This window comes from Gekko japonicus, unplaced genomic scaffold, assembly GCF_001447785.1.
Source record: "Gekko japonicus isolate JY-2015 unplaced genomic scaffold, Gekko_japonicus_V1.1 scaffold3195, whole genome shotgun sequence".
NCBI lineage: Eukaryota > Metazoa > Chordata > Lepidosauria > Squamata > Gekkonidae > Gekko > Gekko japonicus.
This window is the reverse complement of record NW_015177109.1, coordinates 139,531-152,048: the sequence shown is the minus strand read 5'-3', so window position 1 is coordinate 152,048 and position 12,518 is coordinate 139,531. Positions and strand designations below refer to the sequence as shown.

General features: G+C 44.9%; 1 protein-coding gene across 1 annotated transcript in view; it reads right to left on the bottom strand.

The window, feature by feature from the left end:
• LOC107124795 overlaps positions 1 to 12,518 on the bottom strand; it is a 161,361-nt gene that overhangs the window by 18,277 nt on the left and 130,566 nt on the right. The window contains exons 17-18 of the mRNA XM_015428304.1: positions 11,888 to 12,202; positions 11,077 to 11,246 (exon numbers count right to left, since the gene is read on the bottom strand). Coding sequence (XP_015283790.1) covers positions 11,077 to 11,246; positions 11,888 to 12,202 — 485 coding nt within the window. The remainder of the gene's footprint in view (positions 1 to 11,076; positions 11,247 to 11,887; positions 12,203 to 12,518) is intronic.

Here is a 12,518-nt window from a genome sequence, read left to right as displayed (position 1 = left end):
TAAAGAACCAAAGGCCACAAGTGACATTTTGGCAAGTCATTTTTAGAACAGATGTATCCTGTTTACACAAACACTTTGGACAGATGCTTCCACTCTGAGCAAAGGGTTAGTGCTGGTACACAGATGCCAATGGTCATATGTTGCATGCGGGGCTTTGAATAGAATCTCATTTCCTTGTGTGTTCGGGAATCAACTTAATGGGGCAAACTGCTGGTTTTCTGGGGAAAACCCAGAGTGAATTGGCAATAACATGTTTGCTTTCTTTTTCATTTTATATTTTTTCAGTATCTGGCAAAAATACATTTCTGATTACCGTTGTATGGACACCATCATCCCTGAAGCAAACCGGGCCTGAGGCACAGTTCCATTTTTCGTTCGGGAAAAGAATGACTTCTCCTAGTTTGCTCCTTGTGTCCAGAGAGCCACTGCTTTACTCTCACAGACATATACATCATACTAGATGAATGTTATGAACAGGCAAGTGCTTGATGTCCCTCATCCATTTTTGTTACCCCACTTGGAGTAAAAAAATAGTGCATTATGATACACTTCTGGTCTTTAATGCAAACTCCTTGGCAAATAGAAGGGGAAGTCATGGAAGTAGTGACAGACCACGTTCCTGGGATCCCAGATCACCGCAGACAGTGACAGCAGCCATGAAATTAAAAGACGCCTGCTCCTTGGGAGGAAAGCGATGGCGAACCTAAACAGCATGATAAAAAGTAGAGACATCACCCTGCCAACAAAAGTCTGCATGGTCAAAGCAATGGTATCCCCAGTAGTCACATATGGCTGCGAGCACCGAAGAATAGATTCTTTTGAACTATGGTGCTGGAGAAGACTCTTGAGAGTCCCTTGGACTGCAAGAAGATCAAATCAGTCAATCCTAAAAGTAATCAACCCTGACTGTTCCCTGGAAGGCCAGATAATGAAACTGAAGCTCAAATCCTTTGGCCACCCAATGAGAAGGGAGCCCTCACTGGAGAAGACCCTGATGCTGGGAAAGATTGAAGGTCAAAGAAGACGGGGATGGCAAAGGATGAGATGGTTAGACAGTATCATAGATGCAACGAACATGAAATTGAGCAAACTTCAGAGGACGGCGGAAGACAGGAAGGCCTGGCGTGATCTGGTCCATGGGGGCGCGAAGAGTCGGACTCGACTGTGCGACTGAACAACAAAAATATACATCCTGTCTGCTGACCTGGATGGCACAGGCTAGCCGAATAAATCAAATCTTGGGAGCTAAACAAGGTTGGCCTTGGTTAGTACTTGGATGGGAAACCACCAAGGAAGACCGGGATTGCTATGCAGAGGCGGGCAACGGCAAACTTTCTCTTGCCTTGAGAACCTCACGGGGTCGCTATAAGTCGGCTGTGACTTGATGGCACTTTCTAACACATATATGTCCTGTGGCACTTATTTTGACCTTTCTGTAGTGCATTCACTCTTGAGTCGTGGCAAACTGGTGTGGATCAAAGAGTGGCTCTAGGAGATCTGCTCTAGGACTTGCAATTCCAGACCCTCTCCCATTGCCATTTCACCTGAGATGTGTGTTGAAATCTTAATCTCACTGTGTCAAACCATGGAGGTATGTCCTATTATTGAAGGATTGCCTTTGACTATGAGCAATAAAGTTTGAATGTGTATATATCAGGGGTGGCCAAACTGTGGCTCTGGAGCCACATGTGGCTCTTTCCCACATATTGTGTGGCTCCTGGCAGGGCAGCTAGGGAAGCGAAGAGGAGGCATGCTTTCTTTTTCTTTCTTTGTTTCCCTCTCTCTCTCTTTCTTTCCACCTCTTTCATTTTCTTTCCACCTCTCTCTTTCTCTCTCTCTTTTAGACAATTAAGTATCATTATCAATATCTGTTTTTACACCTTTTGTTTTTATTTTTGGCAGTCTCATTTAATGTTAATAAATAGCAAATTTGCATATTTTAAAATAAAAACATGCTTGTAATATCTGTTCATGTTTTGCGGCTCTCAAACGTCTGACATTTATTCTATGTGGCTCTTATGCTGAGCAAGTTTGGCTACCCCTGGTATGTATGACTGATAGGTGACCAAGGCCACCCAATAGCACAGTTAAGACAACACGGATTTCCTAATTCTGATTCAGCCCTCTCTGCTCAGGTTCTGAAGCTGGGGTACCTTCAAAACAGCTTTTCTCCTCATTACACTTTTGAAACACCCCTTGCATCTCCATTCCTTCCACATCTCAACTAGGTTTGTTTACCCTTTCCTTTGTAATCTCCCCTCTCACAATTTAGACTACAGGATGTTTGGATGAATCCATATCAAATGCCAGGTATATTGATAGGACTGTTTGCATGATAATGATCCATACTACTAATTGGTAGTTGGCAACATCTCACATTGGTCCATGACACCATGTAGGAAACAAAAAGGCTTTATTGAGTGGTGGAATTTTCATCAGGAGGGAGTCAAAAAGGTTACACAATGGAGGGCAACAGGATCCAAGGACGTAAAAACAACTGGGAGAGCAAAATAAAATACGCAGACTAAGGAATGCACCCAAGCTTCGCATAGGTTCAATCAATGCTCTTTAGTACAGTGCAATAGAAAATAATTGGGGCTCATATATAGTTTGTGCTCATTTTGGCAAAAGGCAGGGAGGGTAGGAATCTACTCTGAGTGTGACGCACATTATAAAATGTCTGTGCTATGTGGCTGAGTACACTGCAACCTATCAATTAACTCTAATGCGCCAATGTGCTATATCAGGACAAATATACAGCAGAACCTTGGTTATTTGACAGGCACCACGTACTTGTGGTTAATCGCAGTTTCAGAAGAATAGTGCTGTGAGCGTAAGAAAGTCTTGATAGTTCATTGTCAGTTTTCTGTGATAACCAACCCGTTGGCTTAGATCTGGTGATGCGTGATTGGAAACGCAAAAGGACTTAGCGCAATTCCACTTGTGTGAGGTCTTGTACAACACCCATGCTTTCCTCCCTATATATTATAGTGCCCAGAAATTGGTTGTGCAAGATCTTGGCCAAGTGGAAAGTGAAATAAGTTTGACCTAGCACAAGTGGCTCCTGTGATCCTTTCTTGCATTTCTGCTTGCACAAGAGCTCTAGTGGACGTGGACATTTTGGCCCAGAAGAACCATCCCATTATCTGTCCAGTGCTATGTAGTTCACTAAAGGCTATCTTAAGAACATAAGAACATAAGAGATGCCAATGTTGGATCAGGCCAAAGGCCCATCCAGTCCAACACTCTGTATCACACAGTGGCCAGAAATACCAGTGCCATCAGGAGGTCCACCAGTGGGGCCAGGACATTAGAAGCCCAAATCTTTGGCTGTGATGAGTAGTTGATTAGCATAGATAGCACCAATCAGCTATTTTAGTACCAAATGACTGATCAAGAGCAGGTGGAATTTCTTTGGGGAAAGGGGGTTGGTCTGAGAGAACGTAGGAAGAGCCCTGCTGGATCAAACCAAAGACCCATCTAGTCCAGCATTCTGTTCACACAATGTCCAACCAGCTACCCCTAGGAAGCCCACAAACAGGAAGACGGCAACAGCCCCATCCAGCCTGTGCTCCCCAGTTACTAGTTTAAACAGGCATACTACAAAGTGTTAGAAAAGTGAAATTTAAAGTTTTCCTGAACAAAGGAAAAGCAACAGAGCACAACTGAATGCAAATCATACTTCAACACACAGATTGGGGGGGAAAAAGTACAACTTTGAAATGTAGTTTCAACCAACACAAGACAACGTCAACTAGTGTACCACATGATGCATTTTGTCATCTGCAGTCTGGGTGTTTCTAGTAATTCATGGTTGTCTTCTCTGTAATAAGTTGATCATCTTTAGCCTATGCAGTAAAATCATTTGATCCAATGATTGCGTATGTTGCCAAAGGAAACTAAATGGCACTGGGTTCCATTCTTGGTGCTTTGCTGTCCTGTAGAATGATTTGAGATCGTAGACAGTAGGTAATGATCAGAATTGGAAAAGTCTGAGAGATTTACAATGGAGAGGAAAGTGGAGAAGCTTTATTGTCGACAGAGGGTGACTGGCATTTCACCTAGAGGAACAAAAAGGGGTGGGGAGGAGAATGACGTTAAATAATGGATCGATGTGATTTGAATGACATGGCGTGGGGCATCTGGCTTGCTGTTGATGGGGACTACCAAGTTAGATGGCCGATAGAGCTGTTGCGTATTCTTGTGCTCTTGTGATAGGTGGTACATGGATGAGTAGGTAAGTACATAGACTGAAACAATTGACATTAGGAAGCACTTAAGAATGGAGACCCTTTTCAAACACTGCGCAGTGGTAAATCCCATGGTAAATCCAGGATGCCCTGACATGTATGGTCAGGCTAGCCTGATCTTTTGGAAGCTAAGCAGGATTGTCCCTGGTTAGTATTTGGACCACCAAGGCAGTCCAGGGTCACTACACAGAGGCAGGCAATGGCAAATCAGCTCTTGCCTCGGAAGCCGTATTGGGCCACCCTAACTTGGCTGCAACTTGGTGGTACTTTCCGCCACAAATCCAGGTTTGATTCTGAAAGTATGTTTAGCCTATCCTGGCTTCCTCATGTACAATGCACATATTTGCAAGCACAACTTAGTCTCAGCTTGAGCACATACTGCCTTCTTAAATGTGTATTTAGATCACTTTAGGTATATACACCAAGATCTCTCTGTGTGTAAAGGGCCATCAAGTTGCAAGTAATCATGGCTACCCCACAGAGTTTTCAAGGAAACTGATTAAGCTGAAATGGTTTTCCATTGCCGTCCTCTGCAAAGCCTTCCTTGGTGATCTCCAGTGCTCCCTCTAAGCTGTGGAATCTTGTGAGCAAAAAAATCTACGCTATGAGCTACTGGCAATAAAGTTGTGAGTGAGCGATTTGGCTGCTGCATAAATTAATTTGCTCTGGAGCCTGAGCTAAGACAAAAATGTGTGAGCTGGAGGCTAAAAAACTGTGATCTAGCTCACACTTACTCAGCTTAGAGGGAACACTGATTGGGACCCTTGCACCAGATGAATGCTGTCAGCTGCCAGGTGCCTGATCATCCTCGCTTGCATTTTTGTTGCATTATGTGGCACATCTGGTCTTTAGAACATGCCATCTATGAACCATCATTTTGACCTTTCTGCAATGAACATTCTCTTAGCTCACGGCACACTGGTCTGGATGGGGTAAGCTGGACTGTGCGGCAGCAAATGGATCTGTTAGAGGACTTGCAATTGAAGGATCTTCCCACAGTTTGCAGTGTGCGTTGAAATCTTGTTCTCCTTGTTACTCACGAGAAGCCATGGTGGTACATAGAATCCTAGAATCATAGAGCTGGAAGGGGCATACAGGCCATCTAGTCCAACCCCCTGCTTAATGCAGCATCAGCCTAGGGCATCCCTGACATATGTTTGTCCAGCTGCTGCTTAAAGACTGCCAGGGAGGGGGACTTCGCCACCTCCCAAGGCAGCTGATTCTACTGTTGCACAACTCTTACTGCAAAAAACGTTTTTGCTAACATCCAGCTGGTGCCTTCCCACCCTTAATTTATTGTGAGTCCTCTCCTCTGCTGCCAAGAGGAACAGCTCCCTGCCCTCCTCTAAGTGACAGCCCTTCAGATACTTTAAGAGAGCAATCACGTCCCCCCTCCACCTCCTCTTCTCTTGACTAAACGTTCCCATGTCCCAATATTGATGGGTTGTCTTCAATGCTCCCTCTAAACCGTGGAGTCTAGTGAGCAAAAATTCTACATTGTGAGCTGCTGGCATTAAAGTTGTGAGTGAGCAATTTGGCTGCTGCATAAATTAGTTTGCTCTGGAGCCATCCTTCCTGAACTAAGACAAAAATGTGTGAGCTGGAGGCTGAAAAACTGTGAGCTAGCTCACACCGACTCAGCATAGAGGGAACACTGGTTGTCTTTGACTAGTCAATACAGTTTGGATGTGTAGGGCAGTGCAGGATTCTCCTGGCTGGAGATTGGAAACCCAGAAGTATTTGTGTGCTAAGAGAAGTCTGGTGACTGCCTAACTACGCAGTCAGTTAGCCTTGAGAAAGGGGAAGAGGCAGATAGCGGACAGCTGCCTGGAAACACACACACACACACACACACACACATTCCAAAAGGATGCTCTAATGCTTGTAACTCCCTTATGGAGGTAGAGGGAGGGAGAAGGGGGAAGAAAGGTGTATAAATAAAGCTGGTGTGTGAGAGAAGGAGGTTCCTTCCTTCCTTCCTTCATTCATTCAGATCAGTTCCTGCAAGCTTGTATCCTGTCGTCTTTGCATTGCCTGCACCCCTGCACCCCCACACCCCAAGGAGCAGCACCACATGGATGGATGTATATATCACTGGTGGGTAACCGAGGCCACCCAATAGCATATTTGCAACTCAGTCATGCATTTCCTAATTCTGATTCAGCCCTCAGTCATCATAGTTCCCGGTGGGTAGTTGTGTTGGTCAGTGGCAGAAGAGCAAGATTTGAGTCCAGCGGCACCTTAAAGTCCCACAAGATTTCCAGGGTATAACCTTTGGAGAGTCTGATATCTGATAAAAGGTAGCCGGCCTGCCAGAGCGCCAGAAGGAACATCCAGCCAATGGACTGCCGGGAACAGAGCCAAGCCGAACCGAAAGGAACATCAGCCTCCACCTGGGTGTCGGTAGGCTGTCCCACCCCCAGTATAATGTGGCCTAAGTTAGGGTGTAATGTGCTTGGCACCTCCCCATGTAAACCGCTCAGAGACCCCCAAGGGGGTTAGGGCGGTATATGAAATCGAAGGAAATAAATAATACATAATAAATAAATGTATATTGATGGAGCTGTTGGCATAACAAAGGCAATACTGATAGTTGGTGTGTCTCTTCAGATGTGAGTCTTAAGTGCTGATGGACACAAAGTAACATCTCACATCGGTCAAATGGCATCATACAAGAAGCAAGAAGGCTTCATTGAGCAGCAGAAACGTCACCAAGATGAAGCCAGAAGGTATATGATGGAGGATAATGGGATGCAAGGCCATCTGAATGAATGGGAGAGCAGAATAAGACCAGAAAGGGCTTGCATTTTGCGGGGCTGGGCAGGGGAGGGGAGAGAGCTGGCTGGAGGCTGGTTGCGGTGGGTGAGCACGGCAGGAAAGAAGGGCTCCTCCTCCCGCCTGGAGTCAATGGAATGGCGCCAGAGCACGAGGGGGAAGAGGCCAGCCACTCGCCACCCGCCCCCAGTCTTTGTCCAGCCGCTGCCAACATGCCCACCCATCCCACCCCAAAGTGTACAGATATATATATTCGATATGCTCGGCGTGCGCTGCCACACCCACCTTTTTCTTCTTATTCTGTTTACCTTCTTTGTTGTCCAAACCCAGGGCTTTTTTGTAGCAGGAACTCCTTTGCATGTTAGGCCACACACCCCTAATGTAGCCAATCCTAATGAGTTTCTGCTGTTGGGTGTGGCCTATTATGCTAATGCGTTCCTGCTGGGCGTGGCCGACTTGGAAGCCAGCCGGAACTCCGTTCCTGTGTGTTCCTGCCCAAAAATAGCCCTGGTCAATGCAGTTAAGTCTTGTCTAACCTACTCTGGTTTTTTTCTGTTTTAATGTGCTGGCTTTTGCCATTAATAAATTTCAGTTTTGGTTTAGTACAGTTAAATACAAAGCAACTGAGATCATGGTCTGTACTGTTTATACGTAGTCAACATGGTGAGACTGTAACGGGTGTATTAACCTCCCCCATAAAGGAAGCATTCCTTGTAAAACGTTCACCTGTAAACAGAGGGTCTCTTTACCTGTGCCAAAGTAGTGCATTAACCACTAAATCACTGAGATGGCTATTCTGTTCAGTGCCCAATCTCTATAAGTTAACAGCCATCTGACTGAAGAGAAAACAGAAGTTTCTTTGTTCCAGGTGTCAAGTGAAAACCTTGTGTTCCAGCCAAAGATTACTCAAGTTTATCTTTTCAGATTTTTATTTAAAACCAATCCAGTCATTCTTGAAACGAGTAAATATGAAAGAATCACAATAGTGCAAGAAACACTCGAGTATGTCAATGAAATCAGAAACAGAAAGGCACGCATATCATCCTTTAGCCTACCCATTTTAAGATTAAAAGATAAAATGCAATTTTCTGAGATTCACACAAGAGCACTTTCAGAAAGATTAAATAGTCTCACACAAACCCACACACGAGAGATTTATTGGCGACTTGGGTGTGGCTATCTTATATAGTTTCAGTTATGTGAACTTCACATGACCATACCAAACCTTCCAATTTGTCATTTGTGGTTATACGAGCTTTTCTTTGAGCATAGAAGAGACTTCCTATGAAATGTATGTATCAGAACCATGAACTACTAAATCAACTCGTTCAGAGATTTTTCTGGGCCTCTGTCCATCTATTCCAAGTTTTCTCTTCCCCAAGGATGGAACAGTGAGAATATAGCTAAGAAGGCAAAACTTGCACATCTTTTGCAAATTTGAAAACTAAAGCAAATGGTCAAGCCTTCTGTTCTTCATTCAGTACCTTCACCAGATAAAGTTCTGTGACAAAACTACGGCAGAAGCCAGGGCAGCGCAAGGGTCTGATCTCAGTATGATGAACATTAATGCTATAAAATGTCTGTGCCACATACAGTACAACCCAACAATTAACTATAATGCTCAGGTGTGCTGTATCAGGACAAATATGCCCAAGGACCTTGGTTATTGAACTGGCACCACATTTCTGTGGCTAATCGTAATTTCGTATAACAGCCATGTTGTGCTGAACCCAGGAAGCAGCAAGAAAGCACACAGTAATGCAAACACGATACTATACAGTCTTAACACACTTCTTAAAAAGAAGAACAGTGCAACTTTTGGAATGTAATTCAGCACACCACAGAGCGATGAGACCCAGTGTGACACATCATGATGCAGGCAAATGGGGCGGGGGGTTAGTGGACCATCCGTTGCATAGGAAGCAAAATCCTGTGCATTCATGATGGTGAACGTTGCCAAAGGAATCTAAACGACGCTGGCGTTAATGCTTTCCGCCCTTAATGCTTTGTTGCTTTGCAGTGTCCTTGGAAATTGTAGTAGACGATACTTGGAATGGAGAAAGTCTGAGAGGTTTGTAATGGAGAGGAAAGCTGGGAGTCACGCTTCATTGGGAGCAGAGAGCAATGGTTATTTCACCTAGAAAAACAGAAGGGGTGGGAAGGAGAAAGAGATTACGAGATGGCTCTGCACTGTCTGCATGACCAGCATGGGACATCTGGTAAGCTGTTGATGGAGAAAGCTGAGTTACTAGATGGCCCACTGATCTGTTATTGACCAGTTATAGAAGGGGTGTGAAACATCTGGCCTGGGGGCTGAATCAGGCCCCTGGAGGGCTTCCATCAGGCCCACAGTGGAACTGGCCATCTCCTGCTTCCAGTTCTGCTGCATCATAGCTTGCTTCGCCAGACTTTCTTAATCACTCAGTCATTTCATGTTTTAACCTGGGTCCTAGACTCAGAACTCTGAGCATGAGATTTCTGTGGCGAATGTCAAAACATCAAAGGCCCCATTCACATGGCGAATTTGCCGCAGGAGAGCCATGAATGTTGGGTGGATTTTCCGGCCATGATCACACCACAACATCTGGCGGGCATAGCGCACCTGTGGTCAACCTGTGGTGTGCCGCCAAAAATGCGCGGTTAAAAAGTACCTGACCAAAAGTACTGGCAAATGGTTTGCCACGGGCTGCTGACGGACTCCGTCCGTGTGATCACACCGGTGTGGCTTTTCCCTCCGGCTGTCTTCCGAGGAACGGAACTGTGGTTTGCTGCCGAAGCATCTGATTGCGTTGTTGCGGGTCTAATTGCGCTGCTGCAAATTGCCACACCTCCCCACCGCATTTTCCGGCATGTGTGACCGGGGCCAAAGTAGGTTTACAGCTTACAGAGCTCATGTTTTAAAGCATATTTTTATTTTAAGTAAAAGTTGTCATTGTTTTTGTGTCTTTTATAAAGTTTATATCTCCGCTACCTGGCATTACATTTTGTGACACATAGGTCTCATTTATGTCATATCCAGCCCTCATAACAAATAAGTTTGACACCCCTGAGTTATGGTCCGTTGATCTTATTCTTCTGCTGTTGTGATACACAGGGAAGTAGATTGACAGACAGAAACAATTAAGATTAGGAAGACCTTGAGAACAAAGGCCCTTTTTAAACAATGTGGTGTAGTGGTTAGAGTTGATCACAAGCTAAACATGAGCCTGCAGTGCGATGTGGCTGTGAAGAAAGCTAATGCAATCTTAGGATGCATTAACAGAAGCATTGTGTCCAGATCACGGGAGGTGGTAGTTCCGCTCTATTCTGCTATGGTCAGGCCCCACCTGGAGTACTGTGTCCAGTTTTGGGCACCACATTTTAGGAAGGATGTTGACCAGCTCGAGCATGTCCAGAAGAGGGCAACCAGGATGGTGAGAGAGTTGGAATCCAAGTCTTATGAGGAAAGGCTGAAAGAGTTGGGTATGTTTAGCCTGGGAAAGAGAAGGCTTAGAGGAGACATGATTGCAGTCTACAAGTATTTGAAGGGCTGTCATGTAGAAGATGGAGCAGATCTATTCTCTCTTGCACCGGATTGCAAGACTAGATCTAATGGGTGGAAATTACAAGGGAGTCGTTACCGGCTAAATATCAGGAGAAACTTCCTAACTGTAAGAGTGGTTGAGCAGTGGAACAGTCTGTCTCAGGAGGTGGTGGATGCTCCTTTGCTGGACATTTTCAAGCGGAGGCTAGACGACCATCTTTCGGGTATGTTGTAGGTATGTAGGGCTATCTTTCAGTATACCCCTGCAGAGTGCAGGGGGTTGGACTAGATGACCTGCAAGATCCCTTTGCGAGTATAAAATGGAAGAGGAGAATGCTTTGGGTCCCCGTTAGGGAGAAAGGTGGGGTATAAATAAATAAATTAAGTAAGTAAGTAAGTAAGTAAATACATAACAGCACAGCAGGAAATACCAAAAAAGATAGAAAAGTTAAAATCAGTTGATGGGTTAGTCGCTGGATGTGTGTGATGCTGCTGTGTTGGGACCCTAAAACCTCTTCTCCTTCTTACCTTGAAGAAAGTGACAAGGCCCCCATAGAAGAGTGCAAGCAGAAAGAGGATCAGGTAAGTGGAGACCCTATTCCAGGCACCATCCAGCTCAGATAGTTCACTGTATACATCGTCTGCTTCATTGCAGATGCCATAAATATCAGCATTTGTGACAGCACAGTCCCAGGAATCTGCAGAAATGAGGTGAGATGAAAAGGTCATTCCATGGAGAAGAAGAAAAACCAGGAGAGAGAGAGAGGGAGAGGGAGAGAGAGAGAGAGAGAGAGAGAGAAAACACCACCACCAAGGTTGATGGAACAAAGAGATATAGGGAAACCTTCCAGAGGCATTATCCACTTATCTTTGGTGTACCTACTGGATCAGACCAAAGACCCACATAGTTCAGCATCCTGTTTTCCACAGTTCCTCCTCAAATGCTACTGGGATAACCCACTACCATGATACGAAAGAAACAGCCACCTCCCTGGTGTTTGCCCCCAAGTCAATAGTGTTCATTTTTTTTAAAAAAATGGAAGCTCCATCAGTGAAACATTCACCTTATCAAGATCTACACTGCTCCAAGAGCATTTGGCAGTGTGGGTTTTGTCAACACTAGAAGAATGAGAGAAATATTCCTTGGAGTATTAGTTTAATATACATGTGCTGTGTACATAAGGACTGAGACACAATGTAAGTGAGAGGAATGCTACATTGAAGAACAAAAGACAACAGTGACGTTGGAGAAAGAAGCCAAGAAAAAGAGACCGTCGTCGTAATGAAGAGATTTATCCGGTGATGTGTACAGAGACGGCACAATTAAGGTGCGTTTTACCAGAATGAGAATTGGCTCTTCTAAATATGATGTTTGGAGAGGAGACGTGAGCTACAAGGCACGTGTAGGAGACTCCCATCATCCATTGACTTCTTGGGACTTCGAGGATGCTGAGTAAAGAGCACCTCTCTCTTCCATGGTCACACTTCAAGTCGTGGGCGTCGTGGCCCTTCAGTGACACCTCTGTGTTCTCCTCCTGCCATTTCACAAAAACTTCTCCTGGGTAGAAATCTGTGGCTATACAGAATAAAGTTACATTGAGGTCTTCTCTGGAGGACTGCTGCTGGAGGGAGACTTTGGGGGACTTCATCGTGCCTGTTTGAGAAAACATGTATATGTGAAAATGGGAACAAAAAAGACAAACCTGTACTATAGATTTATACTGCCTAAGAAATCATTCCTTCCCAGGAAATCCTGACAACTGTGAAGGGTAAGGGTTAAAGATCTGCAATAGTATTCTTAGTAAGATAAAGGTAAAGGTTTCCCTTGCTCGAAAGCCAGTTGAACCCGACTCTAGGGATGCGGTGCTCATCTCCGTTTCCAAGCCAAAGAGCCAGCGCTGTCCAAAGACATTTCCGTGGTCATGTGGCTGGCAGGACTAGACACAGAGGCACACAGAATGCTGTTACCT